Source organism: Emiliania huxleyi (genome assembly GCF_000372725.1).
Source record: "Emiliania huxleyi CCMP1516 unplaced genomic scaffold EMIHUscaffold_4, whole genome shotgun sequence".
Taxonomy (NCBI): Eukaryota; Haptophyta; order Isochrysidales; family Noelaerhabdaceae; genus Emiliania; species Emiliania huxleyi.
The window spans coordinates 1588448-1604083 of NW_005198966.1; the positions used below are offsets into that span (position 1 = coordinate 1588448).

Sequence of the window (15636 nt, forward strand, 5' to 3'; positions counted from 1 at the left end):
GGCGCCGAAGATGACCGCGTCGGCGAGCACGAACCCAAAGACCATCCCGCCGTCCGAGGGGCGGATCGAGAGGATGGCGAGGCACGTGGCGGGCGGCCACAGCACGATGGTGAGCAGCGGGTTGCCTGCGAGCTCGACCGGCCAGATGCGGTACGCGAGGGAGAGGTAGAGCGGCGTGAAGGCCCACCAGCAAGAGGCGAGGCCGAGCACCTGGAGCAGAAGAGAGAGCAAGGCTGTGACGAAAGACAAAGGAAGCCGTGCGGAGGCGAGTGGTCCACCTGCAGCAGCATCTGCACGCGCACCCGGATCCGCCGCCGCGCCGCACCCGCCCGCGAGAGCTGCCTCACGAGCGCTTGCCGATTGGTCGCGCCTCCACCCCTGGCGCCGTTTTGCACGGCCGCCGCCCCCGCGCGGCCCCGCCACGTCTTTGCCAGCAGCGACGCGGCAGAGAAGGCGCCGGCGCCGGCGCCGGCGCCGGCGCCGCCGCCGCCGCCGCCGCCGCCAACGCCGCCAACGCCGCCAACGCCAACGCCAACGCCGCCAACGCCAACGCCAACGCCGCTGCCAACGCTTCCATGGCCAGAAGCCTCATCGGTGGCGGTTGGGCAGCCGCCATTAAAGCGGGAGCGGCGGCCGCCGCCGCCGCCTCTCGCCCTGCTATGCGCTGTCCTGCTATGCGCTGTCCTCCTGCGGCTGCTGCTGCGGCGGTCGTCTCGCATGCGGAAGGCGCCCCAGCCGCACAGGAGCACGATCGTCATGCCGCCGCAACTAACAAAGTAAGCGAGCAGGCCAAACAGGCCCCGCCGCGCGCTCGCGCTGCCGCTGCCTGCCAGGTGTGATAGCTCCTCTTCGACGGCGTCGTCGCCCGGCAGCACACCCCGCTCGCAGAGGCAGCGATACCTGCGGTGGCAGAACTCGTCCCTCCACCCGCCGTTCGGGTCGATGGCGGCGCAGTCTTGCATCGCAAACAGGTCGTCCGGCTCGCCAGGAAGCCATTTGGAGTAGCTGCCGTCGCAGCCTGCGGTCGACGGCTTCCATCCGACCGCCGCGCCGCGGTCGTTGGGCCACTGGTAGTGACCAATCCAGAGGTAGGGCCCTGAGTACCCATAGTCTCGGCGTGTGAAATCGGCCATTACGGTGTTGGCGACAAAGGTGGCTGCTGCGTCCGAGCCAATGCACGCGGGCGCCGACTGAAAAGAGAGGGCGGCACAGGCCTCGTAGCACTGGCCGTGCTCATGGCGATCCTCGGTGACGTAAAAAGAGCGCTCGCCCTCCGGCCAGGGGAGCCAGCCCTCTGCTATTCGGTGGCCTGGCCGCTTGGCGAGAACCACGATCGCGGAAACGCTGCCCACCACAACTGCACCCGCGAAGAGCATCAGCGGCGAAGACCCATGCCTCCGTCTTCGGCTAGGGCCAGCATCGCCGTGAATTGTGCGCATGGCGCTGAACACCTTCGAGGTGCCGTGCAGTGGGCCGTGCAGTGGGCCGTGCAGTGGGCCGTGGATGTGGGGCGTGCAGTGGGGCGTGCAGGGGTGGCCGCAAAGCAAGAAGGAGGCTGGCTCTCCCGGTTTGAAAAAGAATTCAAAATTATGCCAGCACACTGGCACGAGCGACTCGTGCCGCCGCCCCTGCCACCCCTGTGTCAGTGTGCCTGTGGTAGGAGAGACTGCCAGCGACAAGCTGGAGGCAGGTCGCTAGACTGAGATGAGACCGCCAGTGGATGTGGGAGTCCACCGCGCACCGCGCTGCGAGCCTGTCGTGTCCCTTGTCAGGAGCAGGAGAGCCCCACCTGTCCCCCTGATCGTTCTTCCAAAATCCTGCTCGTGCAGGTGGGGACCCTGTCCTCCTCCCCTATCCCTCGTTTGGGCGGTCTGTTTTCTTTCTTTCTTTCTGAGCCCTGGCCTCGACACCTCGACACCAAACCTCGACACTGACTCGACACCTCGACACCCCATGCCAACTCGACCAACTCGACACCCCTCGACACCCCTCGACACCATCTAGGCTGGGACCAAGCTCGTCCGTGTCAAGGTGCCAAACTCGACACCTCGACACCCCTCGACACCCCTCGACACCCCTCGACACCGCTCGACACCGCTCGACACCGCTCGACACCGCTCGACACCGCTCGACACCTCTGATGATCCTAACACAGCAGAGATGTAGACCCATTGGAGTCAGAGTTAGAAATCAGGGTCGCAGCAGCAATCAAACTTGGCTGGCAGTACTTTCATCCCTGAGTTGCAGCCTCTCAAGTCCTTAGACGCAAAACCCCTTGACAACACTCGACACCTGCTCGACACCCTCGACACCCTCGACACCCCTCGACACCCCTCGACACGGACAAGCTTGGTCCCAGCCTCGACAGGCCTCGACAGGCCTCGACAGGCCTCGACAGGCCTCGACACCTCTATCCCTCGACAGCAGCTCGACACCCTCGACACCGGGCCTCGACACCTCGACACCAGGGCTCAGCTTTCTTTCTGGCACGAGCGAGCGAGCAAGCGCGTTCGAGCGAGCGAGCACACACACACACACATACACACACACACACACTCTCTCTCTCCTACCTCCCCAGAAATCCCGAGGAGGCGCACAGCGCCTAGATATGTCTTGTGTTGCTGTGTGCTGCACGCCCTGCGAGCGGGGCGGGGTGCGCACTGTCCCTCTGTGTTCGTGCGTCGCCCATCTCTCCTGGAGATGTCTGCTCTATTTATTTATTTATACTGGCACGACAATGTCTGTTTTATTTATTTCTTTCTTTCACGCGGACTGGCGCGGAAAAGCAAAAGGAACTCTTCAAGCCTCTCGAAAAAGAAAAAAGGAGGGCGGTTCGAAAAGGAATTATCCGGTTATATGTAATATGAAGAAGCAGACGTCGTGCGTCCGTTTTATTTATTAGACGTCAGAGAGATTTTTAGAAGCCAACAAGAAATGTGTGAAGAGAGTGATTTGGGCTCGGCCTTGTCGACTACCGGCCGGAGCCGAGATGGGTCGTCGAGGGTGTCTTCTTGACGTCAGAGGGCCGCTCTCTTTCCTCCCCAAATCCCTGTGTGGCGGCCTGTGCCGTTCTCCCTCCCTCCCTCCCTAGAACTTTCCGCGTTTTCTTTCTTGAGAGAGAAAACATCCTCGACGCTCGAGATTCCTCGAGAAGAAATGATGGCCGCCCATTTAACTCTTATTTTGGCGCATCGCCTCAGCTCCCGAGCCAATCCGGGCGTGGAATACCCAGCGCAGCATAGTCGTCACCGTATATCTCCATCGCCTCGCGCAGCACGTTCGAATCGTTGAAAAAGTAGCTACGTCTCAAGTTCCAGACCGCGGCGCTGGTGCGGTGGCGCGATGTCGCCGAGCCTGCACGCGCTTTTGCGAAGAAGTACTCGCAGATCGCCACCGGCCGTCGGAGGAGTGTACACAGCGCGCGGCCCTGCTTCTGCAGCGAGCGCGAGCCGTTCACGCCATGCGACTGCCAGCGCAAGACAGCGCTGTGGTTGCGGAAGCCGCCGCACGCGCTGCTCTGGAGGCAAAAGTGGCCGTTGGATTTCGGATGGCGGAGGCTGTGCGGGTGTGCTTTGGGAAGGGCCCAGAGAGAGCGCAGGCCATGTACAAACTCGGCAAATTCCGGGGTCGCGGACGGGTCGGTGCAGCGAAGCGATCCGCGCATCAGGCAGTTCTTCCTGTGCTCAGACGTCCCGGGGCGGTTCGCGACGCACTTGTCGAGATAGCCGGAGTACAAGCGCTCGAGGGGATCGCGCACCGCAAGCACATGGTGCCACTCGGGCGTGGACGCGTAAAACTCTGCCCAGCCGTTGTGTAGGTGGTCGCCCATGAAGCCTCCTGAGCCGACCCGCTTTTTAAGTCGCGGCTCAAAGCCGCCGCTGTACTCCATGTGCTGCCGGAATGGTCTGCCCCTGGCATCGACCACGACATCTCCCCGGAGGCTTACCGAAGGGTGCGCAAGTGCGTGAACCAGCCCTCGCCACTCCGAGTACGCTGCCTTGAAGCCGACGCAGACGCTCAGCTTGGCTGGCCAGGCGAGGTAGTACTCCATGCCTCCGTCGACTGGGACGGGTCCGCGCAAGGCGGATTGGCACACGGTACAGTGGAGACCACATGAGGCGCGGCAATCAGGCAGCAGGGCAAGCAGCAGGGCAAGCACCAATGCTAGCGGGGCCGAGCTCAAGCCGCCGGCACATGCGAGAGCGCTGCGACTCGCTTGATGGTGGTGAGATGGCATTTGATGCACGAAAAATGCCAACGACGTCTGCCTACCTCGCGCGCGTTTTGCCGCGCGCTTGCAAAGGGCGAATGTCGACGCCTAAATAGACAAGTCGGCCGAGGAGAGCAGCGAAGAGCGGAACCGAAGCGGAACGCGAATCGGGATCGCATTCTCCTCGAATGGTTTTACGAGCGTCATCTTGTAGTGAACAGGCCGACATCGTGGTTTGAGCGCCCAGCGCAGACCGACCGACCGCAGGGGGGGGTCCGGTCGACGGCCGCGGAAGACCGCAGACCGGGGGGGGGGTCCGGTCGGTCGGAGCGCAGACCGAGGGGGGGGGGGTCCCGTCGGTCAGGTTGGCTCGTGGGTCACACCGCACACGCTCGCCGCAGCTGTGAATAAATTAGTCTCTCGAAATACTAGAGACACAAGCGCCCTCTCCCCCCGTGTAATCACTCCTCGTCCGGAGCGGCTGCGCTCTAGAGAAGCTCAGGGTTGGGTCGGAACACAAGCTCGTCAATGTCCCCGCCCACGTCGAGCCGATGAGCCCGGTGTGCGGTGAGGGCGGAGGCGATGTGTCTCGATCACAATTCTGCGTGTAGTCATCGGAAGGGACGATGCGCGCGTACTGTGTAGAACTGGAGCGCTGCCACAGAGATTGTACAGAGCGACGGCAAGCACAATCAGGCCTGCCTACGCCGCGTGGATGCTCCACATACACGTATGTGAGTCGGGCTGGCTCGAGCCTCCTTCGTTGCGTAACTAGTTTGCATAGCGAAACCGGCGATTTCGAAGCCTGTGCGCTGTGGCGGTTGGGTTCGCTAAGAAGGAGGGGGAGAGAGCGTTGAGGGGGCTCACGGCAAGGACACGGACCGAGGGAGGGGTCAGTCGTCACACACCTCCCGCCGCCGAGAGAGCGACCGACCGGAGGGGGGGTCCGGTCCACCTCGGGGGCAGACCACCGACCGGCGGGGGGGTCCCCACGAAGTAGGGGGGGTGGGTTCAAAGTGACGCTCGTATTTGTAAACCATCCGGCCCGCTGGGTGCCCCTTCGCCGTCCCTGGGTGTGAGGTTACCGACTGCACGCCAAGTGCTCCAAGTAAGTAAACCTCTGCAGCTGGATCCTGCTTCGTCTCGCTCGTTCGGCTCACCGGCTCTCTACAAGTTGCAACGTCGGCCCTCGGCCCCACTCCCCACACACAATCACAGGCTCCAGGGTGGCCAATCTGAATTCTGATATATCTGATGATATTATTTTTCTCAGATTTCACGCCCGCGAATGTGAAGAGAGACGCGCGACCCGCGTCGCTCCGCCCGCGAGGGCATGAGCCTTCCGCGATTCGATCCCGCAGCCAAAAGCTGCTCGCTCGAACCGCGGCCGACTCCGCCATCGCTGCCGCAGCTGTTGAGCTCTCCAGAAGACTGGTGCCTCATATGCTGCCTCCCTGCGGATGCTGCCGGCGAGCCTGGCGGTCCGCTGTACTACAAGGATGTGCTGACTCGATTCTACCTCGAATTCTACCCCCACGACCTCGGAACGCGAATGTGACAGGACCATCGGGTCCTTCAGCCACCAAAGCGAGATCACCCGAGAGCAGCTGAGCCTGCCTCTGGCCTCGCCTCCCTCTCCTCCAGGCATTCGTGGCATCCTATGGGTCGTCCAGAGTATCGACCTCTGGCTTGTCAGCGCCGCCCCACCGAGGGCACCATGAAGTACAGCGATCGCCACCTCGCTGGCCTCTCCGCAAGGCCCCCCGACCGCGTCGAACTCATCGGCGCGGGCTCTCTCGGCTACGGGACCGGCCCCAGCTTCGGCTGAGCCTGAGGGCTGACAAGCTGCCGAGAGCCCAAATCACTGTGAGAGGCGTGATTTCTTGTTGGTTTCCTAAAATCTCTCGAAATGTGTAATGTGAAGAACTCATCGGCGCGGGCTCTCTCGGCTACGGGACCGGCCCCAGCTTCGGCTGAGGGCTAACAAGCTGCCGAGCCCAAATCAGAAAGATCACTGTGAGAGTCGCGTGATTTCTTGTTGGTTTCCTAAAATCTCTCGAATGTGTGAAGAACTCATCGGCGCGGGCTCTCTCGGCTACGGGACCGGCCCCAGCTTCGGCTGAGGGCTGACAAGCTGCCCCGAGCCCAAATCACTGTGAGAGCTCGAGTGTGGGAGTCGTGATTTCTTGTGTTGGTTTTCTAAAATCTCTCTCTCGAATGTGCAACGTCGGCGTGGTGGACACAGGTTAGGCTCCTCCCTCCATCGGTTGCTCTCTCGTACCGCCGTCTCCGCTCCCGGGCTGTGATGAGCGTACATCATCGCGCTCCCCGTCCTCGTCCCTCCGCCCCCTCCACAGCCTCGGCGGCTGCCACTGGTCCGACCTGTAGCTGTCCTGCATGTCCTGGTACTCGCTGGCGTCGTCCTCGTCCTGGAACGGTATGGCCGGCGAGAAGAAGGTGCCGGTGATTAGAGCCGTCATGGGAGCGAGCGCCGCGACGATGGCGAGCATCAGGGCCAGCAGCGGCAGCCTCGCGAACGACGGCGCGAGGCTCAGGGTAGTCGAGCCCAGCGTAACGGCTGCCGAAGCGAGAAAGCCCAGCAGCGCTATGGATATCGCGGCGACGGCGACGCTCGTTCGCAGCATGGGCGGCCTCGCGCCGTTTCGCAGGCCCGTCGCGGTCGCCGCGCTCGCTGAGATGGCCGGGCCCGCTGCAGCGCCGGCCAGGTAGCCGGCGACGACAGCGCCGGCGCCGTTTGCTGCAATGTCGACAACGCTCATGGCCGGCTGCGGCGCAGCCGGCGGGCGCACGCCGCCAGTGAGTGAGTGCAGGGCGAGCATCGAGCAGAGATGTGGCGTCGAACTCTGTGGCATTCGAACTCACCGCTTTCCCACGCCCAGAAATAAAAGAAACTTCGCCGATACCTCCTTGGGCCGCGGATTCTTATTTCTTTTTTGTGGCACCCAAAAACTCCATGCCGCTCACCGACGCCTCCGTGGGGCGGCCGGCACAGTACGAGCCACCTCCACTCTACCGCATCCGCGCCACATCGCTCTTTGACGCCGGGCTGCAGCAGGGGCGCATGGCCGGCACTCGTATCCGCGGCTGGCTCAGCACGCCCGAGATGAAGGGCCTGAGAAACTACACGGACAGAGACGGTGCGGCCGGCTTCGCGCAGCTCAAGCGCGACAACGCTGCCACCTTCCCACAGCTGGTCCGGGAGCTGGAGGGCGTGGCTTCGGGCGCTGGCGTGCCGCCCGACGACATCTGGCGAGCGACGATGATCAACGAGCTGGAGAGCCTCCGCTCGACTGCGCCGGGCGCCTGGCACGCGGGGCACTGCTCGGACGTGTACGCAGTCCCTCCCGGCGGGTACAGCGCGGGCTTTGCGCACGGGCACAACGAGGACTGGCCGGGTCCAATCTGGCAGTACTGGTACTTTGTCGCCTATTCCGCCGCACCCGGCGCCGACTTTGCCTCGTGCGCCGGCGCAGTCTACCCGGGTGGGCTGCTCGGCTGGGCCGCGTCTTGGAATGCGCGGGGGCTCTACCTGACGCAAAACTCGCTCTTCCCGAAGCGCAACCTGCCGGGCGGCCTCTCATCTGCCTTCGTGCAGCGCGCGGCGCTCTGCGGCGCGGGCGGCGGCGAAGCGGCGGCGGGCAGCTTGGACGAGCTCGTCGGCGCGCTGTCCACGCCTCGGGGCGGGCTTGGTTGGTCTTCGGCCGCGTCGCTCAACTTGGTCAGCCTGGTGGAGCGGCGGATGGCGAACCTGGAGGCGCAGCTGCAGTAGCACGCGAGGCGCCAGCCAGCCCTCTCGGAGCCTGCTCGGAACCGTCTCGGAGCCTTCTCGCAGGTGCACCTCGACAAGCACGCGAGGCGAGAGGTGAGGGAGGAGGAGGTGGCGGGCGAGGGGCGCAGCGGCGGCGGAGGAGCGGCAGGGGCCGCTAACTACTCCCACTTCAACGCCTTCAAGAGCCTCGAGGTCGGAGTCGCCGACGACCCGGAGCCCTCCTCGCGGCACAGGCAGGCGCGCGTCGACGCACTGCCGCCCGTCCGCAGCGCGGCTGACATCAGGTCGAGGCTGAGCGACGCGCGGGACGAGGCCTTCCCCATCTACCGCAACATGACGCTGCACACCCTCGTCCTCGACGGGCCGACCGGCCGGCTCGACGTGTGGTGCTGCGGCAGGAGCGCGGCACACGGCCCGCCCGTCTACCAATGGGAGCTGCTCCCCTCCTCGCCCTTCTTCGGCTTCGCCGAGCGTCTCCCGGCGCGAGCCCGAGCCGCGAGCGCCGAGCCGCGAGCGGCGGTTACGGCTTACGCGGTTTGACAACTTTGAGGGGGACCACGACCAGTGAGCGCCGCAAGTCCTAGCGGCGCCCAGCCCCCGCCCTAGATCGTGAGTTTGCAGTTTCCCGTTGCGGGGTCTACATCGCACATTTTTACACCGTGACCGAAAAAGCCGCCATGGAACATGCGCACATGCGAGGGCTCTCGAGAGGGGCCGCAGAGTACTGAGTTTAGAGAGGCAGAGGGTTGGAGTACGCGGGTCTATACCGTAGGCGTAGCAGCGTCGACCGGCATGGCATCGAGTGCCGACTAGTCGCCGCCGCAAGGCGTAGGCGCCGGCGGGTACTTGACGAACTTGTTGCCGTCTGCGTCCTCGGTGGTGAGGCCGACCACGTTGCCCTCCCCGTCCTTGCTGAAGCCAGCCACAGATCCAAAGGTCTGCGACGTCACGAGGCCCATGCCGGGCTTGTACACGGAGACATAGGCCAGCGGCATTGACTGCGGGCCGACCGAGACCTCGACCAGGCCATTGTTAGGGCCGCAGGCCTGCGCCGACGGGGCACGGTTAGCAAATAAGCGCGCACGCACAGTGGGCGGCGGCGGCGAAGGGCAGGCACCCCGAAGAGCTTGAGCGAGCCGACGGACTTGGCGGCCGTGTTGCAGATCTTGCCAACCTTGTTCGGGTCGGTGTCGCCCTTCCACGGGCCCGCGGCGTCCTTGAAGAAGGCGCACTTGAGCAGGCCCTCCTTGAAGTCGCCGCCCATGTTCATCACCGACTCGTACAGAAACGAGGTGCCGCCCGGGCTGACGTTCAAGGCGATGAGGCCGTAGTTCTTGCCCGTGCCGATCCAGCCGAGGTTCTCCGAGACCCACGCCCAGCAATTCTGGATGGGGTTGGAGGAGCTCTTCTCCTCGGTCGCTCCGCCCTTCTCCTCTGCGCGGCGCTCCTCAACGAATTTTGGGTCCGGCTTCGGCGCCTACACGGCGCACACGACAGGTAGGTGATCCAGAGCGTTGGCGAGTGTCACCGGCGTGAGGCCGGTCCCACGGTGGGCTTCGGGCGAGATGACATGTTCAAGGAGCCGCTGCAAATGGGTCTCGTTAACGGGGGGGGCCGGGCCCCCCCGGCGCTTCCGGCGTTTTGTTTTTTCTTCGTTGTCTTCTACGCCATCGTCGCGCCATCCAAGATCTACTTCAACTGCCAGGATGGAGAGCTGGCTGTGCCATGCGGGGCACTCGACGTGCTCGAGCGTGACATGACGGTCATCGGCGGCGACGAGCGGGGGACGACAGCACCGATCGATCCTGTACCGTGTTTGTTATAGCCCCCCCGAAAGAACACACCAGTGAGGGAGGGTGAGACGATCGAGGGGTCCCGTACCATGCGGAATCGGCCCTATCAAGTGCTCAAGTGCTCAACTAGTTAACTGGTTGAGCCCCGCCCTAGCCTTGGAGTTGCAGTTGGACACAAATGTTGGGTCAACAAACACACACTTTCATACCCCAACGGACTCAAAAAGACAAGCCTCAAGTTAGTCGACGACACGTGACGCTCGGGGACCCGCCTTCTTACCCATCTCTCTGGAATCTGTCCGTTTTTATGTAATAACGAGAGACACCCGAGCACGACCACGAGAGACACCTACAACGTGCGCGGTGCGGCCCTGCGGGTGCGGCCTGGCGCCTGCGCGCGCGCGGCGGCACCGCTGCTCTCTAGCGGCATGTGGCAGTGGGCGCTGTCCACTGACCGGCTCTTCTTTCCGCCTCGTGCCCCGCGCGCGCGCGAGCGCGCCAATATCTCATACCCCATGGGGAAAAGACGAGACCGAGCTCCGAGGGACGCTTACGGCTGAGCTTAGTTACTCTCGCTCAAAATCCACTCGCTCCCGCTGCCTGCCTGCCTCACATTTCGAGCGCGAGCCTCCCGCGCTGCTGCGATCGGTGAGGCGAGGGCGCCGCTGCTCTCTGCGCCTTCAGGTCGTCGAGGTCTTTGCTGGAGATCTCCGCCGCCGGCTCCATCGGCCCGCCGCCCGGCTCGCCCTCCTCCTGCAGCTCCACCATCCCGTTCCCCGGCAGCACGCTCGGGATGACCGACCGCGCCGTCCCGTACGCCACCGCGACAAAGATGAAGAGGAAGACGATCAACGGGAAGATGACGTCGGCGTTCACGTCGGTGTAACCATCCGGCGAGAGCGGCGGCAAGTGCGGGTGCGGAGGCATGGCGGGCGGCAGCCCGCCGGAGCGAGCCGAATCGGACGGTCGCAGCGCCACCATCACCTGTATCGAAGAGTGAACTATATGGCGCTGGCGCTCAGACCAACTGAGCAACCGTGCAGTGCCCCCTAGAGTGCCCCGCCGCCTTGAGGTGCTGCATTCGCGTATCTCCGTCCCTGATCCCACCCAGCCCTCCCTCTGCTCACCCCTCCCCTTCTCTCCCCTCGTTCCCTCCGCCCCCCCACGCCTCACCTCGATATCTGCGCCCAGCTCGACCTGGTGGTCCGCCTCGCGCCGCAGCTCGCACCAGTGAAGCGGCGTCGGGATTGGGCGCAGCTTGCAGGCGCCAATCTCCTTATGGTGCGAGAACTCGTCGTAGTCGAAGATCTGAATCCGCAGCAGGCCGGCCTCGGGGCTCTCCATGTCGCAGCAGAGGTCGTAGACGGGGTTGGCCGTATTTGGCTCCGCAGGCGAGCGGCACTCCTGTCGGCCTCCTCGTCCGCCAACCAAGGTGAGGAGCACGTAACTGCGTCGGTAAGAGCCGGCGGGTGAGGGAGAAGAGCGACGGCGTGGCAGCTACCGCCCGGGCGCGGCGACGCCTGTCTGGCAGCGTGTTCTTGGGCCACGTGTCCGTGGGAGGGAGGTCTCGCGCTCGTCGGACACACACCCTAATCGGCTGTCCGCAGTGCACCTGGCAGGGCGGGAGCAGTCGCACCGGCGCAGTGTGCAGACGCAGGAGGAGTCGCATCGAGCTCAGAGGCACAGGCGGGCGGGGCGGGGCACTCACGTTGTCGTGCGGGTCGTTGTCGTGCCGGCACGGCTGGTTGATCTCGCGCGAGTCGTGGAAGCTGGCGAACTTGCCCCACAGGCTAAGCGAGCCCATTATCGTTTCCTCGTGCACAGGCGTTCTGCAGCGCGATTCTGCAGGCGCCATTCAAAAAAAATCACAGCACACTGTCACACAAAGGGTGGGCGACGGCTAGTGCACCTCACCCCTCTCCTTAAAATCCCTGTGTGGTGGCGGCGTGCCGTCCTCCCATCCCTCCCTTGGGTTGTCTGTTTTCTTTCTTTCTTTTACACACCGGCACACCACCGGAGCCGAGTCTCTCTCTCTCCGGAGCCGCCTAAGCGACTCCGTTTAAGAAACGTCAATGCACTGCACCATGCACCCTTCTCGGCGCAGTGGGTGCCGAGGCGCCGTTCGTTTTTTCTTTTAACCTTTTATGAGCACGTCCCGTCGGCAAGCTGCTCTGGCTATCACGACACACGAGGGGACGCGCCCCCCTTGCGCTGGTTTCCCCGGCGGTGCGAGGCGTTATTTTTCGCTAAATTACAAAGTTTAAGTTAGCCACGTCTCTGGGCAAAACGTGACGTCTCTTGGCTAAGTTGCTCTTCCTCTTGACGTCTCTTGCTGGCCTGTCTCTGATTTGAGCGTTGTGGTTCCGTGTGTGCGCACGAGAGAGATGGACAGAGATCAGAGCGAGACGTCTCTGGACTCTGCGAGCTTTCTCTGTGACTCTCACTCTCTCTCTCTTCTTGTGAGTTTTATGTCATAAATAATAAATAAATAAAACGGGCAAACTCTGAGACGAGATGGGATTTAGGGACATGTGTCCCCGCCCTGCACGATCTTGGTGTAGGGATCTTCAATCCGTGTCCCCTCACCCCTCGTCACAACCCGACACGGAAGAGCGGCAAGAGTTGGGGCTGCGGCTACGGCTGCGGCTATGAGAGGGGCCGGGGTCGCGGGAGAGCCGCTGCGCCGCGTGGACGCGCCTACACCGCTCTTGCTCCGCTCGCCACCTCTCGCAAAGGTCCAAAGCCATAGCCACCACCTCCTCCGGCAAGTCCTTTCGCCGTATCTCGCCGTCCCTCCACGCCTGGAAGAGCTCGTCGTCATAGCCGTATTGCATCACAGCCTGCTGAACTGCGTCGTGTACGACCCCTGCCGTCCTATCCTGCGCCTCAGCGTCGGAAAAGTCGAACTCGGAGTCATACTCGGAAGCAGGCACAGACGGCCGCGGTGATTTGGCAGGCGGCGAGGAGGGGGAGGGGGAGCGCGGCGGTGCGCGCTCGTGGCTCCCGCTGGTGCCAGAAGGGCCAGCGCCCAGCGCGCTCAGCCTGTTCTTGTTCACCTTGGGAGAGGGGGGTGGGGGTCCACCTCCCTTGGGTGCGGGCTGGCGGTCAGGCTTGCGCTTGACCGCCTTGCCCGGCGGCTTGCGGCCAGGGTTCCTCATGGTGAACCTGTCCGGCATGCCGCCCTTCCCAACCCTGGTCCACCCCTCGGGCGACTCGTTGGGCTGGGGCTGCTGCACCTGTTGGTGCTGCGGGTGTGCCTGCGGTGCTGCGGCCGGAGCTGCAGCGGCGGCAGGCGGTGCTGCGGGCGGTGCCGCGGCGGTGGTGGCAGCAGGCACAGGCTGCGGTGGGGCACTGCCCTCCTTGGCCTGCTGCCGCTCCCTGTCCCTCTCCCACTGGGACTGGGGCTGGACAATGAACTGCTTGCCCATGGGCGTCGGGTTGACGCTGAAGCTCCACCAGTTGCGCTCCACGGCGAGCTGCGAGAGGAGTTTTATGTCTCATGCTTGTGTCCGGTCGCCCACCAATATGCGCGGCGCTATACGTAGGTGTGTGAGGACACGGCACGTGTCTCTCGCTCCATGACCAACACTACAAAACAAGTAGTCTCCCAACTCTTACGGAAATGCAAACGTCTCACAACCCCTACCCGCTACCCGTCTTGTGTGCGCATGCAGCTCCACGTGTGCGTGTGTAAGCGAGCCCGCCGACCAGGCCCGCGGAGATCGTCACGCCGTCTTGCGCACAAGGACAAACGGCGCAGCGTTGCGCACGCCTCCCGACGCTCGCATCCCGCCCAGGCCGAGCAGCACGCCGGGCGCCACCTCTCGCAGCTCGTCGCGCATGCCGAGGACTGTGCCCCACAGCGGCTCCCCCGCCGCGGCGTAGTCGAGGCTCAGCACGGGCCTCCCGTCGAGCGTGGACGGCGCGACGGATGCGCGGAAGGCGCGCCTCGGAGGTCCGCGCTCAAAGAGGTTGGCCCCGCTGCCGCCGTCCGCGCTGAAGGCTTTGCCAGACCACCGCGAGGCGGGCCCGAATAGGTTGTGCGTTATGAGTGCAGACACGGGCGCCAGCACACCGAGCGGGAGCAGCCTCCCCTCCCACTCGCCGCTCCACCCGCCGATCGTGGGAGCGGGCGAGGCCCGCCACAGCGCCACGGCATCCGCCTTGGACGTCAGCGCAAGCAGGCCGGCGGCATCAGAGCAGGAAGGCGGAGGATGGGAGGTGCCGCCGTTTTGCGCAATGTTGAGCGCTATTAGTGCGCCCAGCGAGGCGACAAGCGCCGCCACGGTCGTGCCTGCTGTGCTGAGACCGCCGCCGCGGAGCCGAGCAGCAGCGAGGCAGGTTGCAGTATGTGACGAGCGCTCGTACGCACCAGTGCCAGCACCGGGGCCAGTGGCGATCTGTGACGCCTCGGTGAGCGATTCGGCGGCAACGATGAGGACGGTCGGCACGAGCAGCCGCCTCATGTATGTACCGCTTGTTGGTGGTGTGTCGTGCGCGACCTCTGAGTCCTGCACCGATGGTAGGATCCTACAACTGTAGTGCTGGGCCGCGCGGTCCCTGCAATTTTTCTCTTTCCCCAATTTTATTTATTCAGAAGGAAATTTGGACGGCGGCGGCTACGTGGCGTACAAGAAGGCGGACTACGCGCACGCCCTCTCGCGCTCGGACACGGACGTACAGATGTACCTGTTCGAAACCTTCGTTCGGCGGGTCCGGGTGTCTGCGTGTCTCTTCTTCGGGTGGTTGGGAGAGTTTGTTTGAGATTTTTAGCAATACCTTAACAATACCAAACAACTCTAACACTCACACTGCAACGCGGTCAAGCGGCTGTTCTACCAGATGAAGGACAAGGTCAAGGACAAGCTCTCGAAGCGGCAGCACGAGGACGAGGCGAGCTGGTCGACGCGGTCGTGGCTGTCGCTGCAGGCCCAGCGCTGCCCGTTTGTCAGCGCTGTCAGTCGCGCTGCAGGCCTGCAGCTTCTCGCGGCGGCGGATGAGAGACTATGGAAAGTTCACGTCATGACGGTTAGCCGCTGTCACGACGGTTAGCCGCTGTCATGACAGCTGCCAGCTGTCATACAGCAAACGACAGCGACAGTGACACCTACACCTGTCACCAGCTGTCACCAGCTGTCACCAGCTGTCACCAGCTGTCACCAGCTGTCGTTGCTGCTGTCGTTGCTGCTGTCGTTGCTGCTGTCGTAACCATCCCCGACTGGTCCAACTGTCACTGCTGCTGTAATTGCGCAGCTGTCATTCCTGCTGTCATTGCTGCTGTCATCGCTGTCGTTGCTGCTGCTGTGCTGTCATTGCTGCTGTCATTGCTGCTGTCATTGCTGCTGTCATTGCTGCTGTCATTGCTGCTGTCATGAGCACCCCCGCAGGACAGTGTGTGGTGCCACTAACGAGAGAGACAGGACACTCAAGATATAGATGCATGCGCGCGAGACCGCTCACTCGCACGCCCGACGCCACATGAGAAACCCTCTCAACAGTAGCCACGCACGGTCAGCAGCAGCGGGCGTGAGTCGGAGAATCTGCAAAACCCTTGCCCTCCTTCCTCCAGCATGTGCCGTGATGGGCTCCAGCGCTGGTTCATCTGCCGCTCAAAAATCTCACGCGAGCGAACGGTGTCAATCCTCAGCCGCGAGGATTGGGACCTTGAAATCCACGATCACAAGCAAACGCGCAGAGCATTGAGCAACACACCTCGGGTTGAACCTCTCAAGGTGCATGCTGTCACCGGCAGTCTGCATGTGGATCGTAGACGATGACTATGGCTGGAATAAGCTCAGGTTCGTCACGAGAAGAGCTCCAATGCCAGCCAGCTGGCTATCCCA

At 63.5% G+C, this 15636-nt stretch overlaps 7 protein-coding genes across 7 annotated transcripts; 1 reads left to right on the forward strand and 6 right to left on the reverse strand.

Moving 5' to 3' along the window:
* Nucleotides 1-657: 657 nt before the first annotated feature.
* On the reverse strand, nt 658-1543 carry EMIHUDRAFT_448025 (hypothetical protein; the record flags this gene model as incomplete). The annotated part of the gene is made up of 2 exons (XM_005770703.1): nt 750-1543; nt 658-669 (listed from the first exon to the last, which is right to left on the reverse strand). The coding sequence occupies exons 1-2, from the start codon at nt 1437-1439 to the stop codon at nt 658-660; spliced, it is 702 nt and encodes a 233-aa protein (XP_005770760.1). The 5' UTR covers nt 1440-1543.
* Nucleotides 1544-6305: 4762 nt separating this feature from the next.
* Nucleotides 6306-6990, reverse strand: EMIHUDRAFT_196529 (hypothetical protein; the record flags this gene model as incomplete). Its single annotated transcript, XM_005770704.1, has 2 exons — nt 6306-6363; nt 6593-6990. 2 exons carry the CDS (start codon nt 6988-6990, stop codon nt 6306-6308), a joined length of 456 nt encoding a protein of 151 aa, XP_005770761.1.
* Nucleotides 6991-7184: 194 nt separating this feature from the next.
* Nucleotides 7185-8540, forward strand: EMIHUDRAFT_96080 (hypothetical protein; the record flags this gene model as incomplete). Its single annotated transcript, XM_005770705.1, has 2 exons — nt 7185-7949; nt 8064-8540. 2 exons carry the CDS (start codon nt 7185-7187, stop codon nt 8538-8540), a joined length of 1242 nt encoding a protein of 413 aa, XP_005770762.1.
* A 92-nt stretch (nt 8541-8632) lies between these two features.
* On the reverse strand, nt 8633-9593 carry EMIHUDRAFT_432382 (hypothetical protein). Its single transcript, XM_005770706.1, has 3 exons — nt 9549-9593; nt 9118-9477; nt 8633-9046 (listed from the first exon to the last, which is right to left on the reverse strand). Exons 1-3 carry the CDS (start codon nt 9570-9572, stop codon nt 8810-8812), a joined length of 621 nt encoding a protein of 206 aa, XP_005770763.1. The 5' UTR covers nt 9573-9593; the 3' UTR covers nt 8633-8809.
* A 739-nt stretch (nt 9594-10332) lies between these two features.
* On the reverse strand, nt 10333-11035 carry EMIHUDRAFT_448027 (hypothetical protein; the record flags this gene model as incomplete). Its single annotated transcript, XM_005770707.1, has 2 exons — nt 10333-10777; nt 10967-11035. Coding segments are annotated over 2 exons (491 nt in total), but the record flags the coding sequence as incomplete, so codon positions are not given.
* A 1279-nt stretch (nt 11036-12314) lies between these two features.
* On the reverse strand, nt 12315-13221 carry EMIHUDRAFT_196533 (hypothetical protein; the record flags this gene model as incomplete). The annotated part of the gene is made up of 4 exons (XM_005770708.1): nt 12315-12381; nt 12497-12849; nt 12959-12996; nt 13146-13221. The coding sequence occupies 4 exons, from the start codon at nt 13219-13221 to the stop codon at nt 12315-12317; spliced, it is 534 nt and encodes a 177-aa protein (XP_005770765.1).
* A 297-nt stretch (nt 13222-13518) lies between these two features.
* Nucleotides 13519-14259, reverse strand: EMIHUDRAFT_196534 (hypothetical protein; the record flags this gene model as incomplete). Its single annotated transcript, XM_005770709.1, has 2 exons — nt 13519-14087; nt 14166-14259. The coding sequence occupies 2 exons, from the start codon at nt 14257-14259 to the stop codon at nt 13519-13521; spliced, it is 663 nt and encodes a 220-aa protein (XP_005770766.1).
* Nucleotides 14260-15636: the final 1377 nt, after the last annotated feature.

Excerpts from the sequence above, each read along its gene's own strand:
- EMIHUDRAFT_432382 (XM_005770706.1), bottom strand. The coding sequence starts at position 9,572 with ATGTCATCTCGCCCGAAGCCCACC. Across the intron at positions 9,478-9,548 it reads CATCTCGCCCGAAGCCCACC|GCGCCGAAGCCGGACCCAAA; the intron begins GTGGGACCGGCC and ends TGCGCCGTGTAG. Across the intron at positions 9,047-9,117 it reads GCTCGCTCAAGCTCTTCGGG|GCCTGCGGCCCTAACAATGG; the intron begins GTGCCTGCCCTT and ends CCGTCGGCGCAG.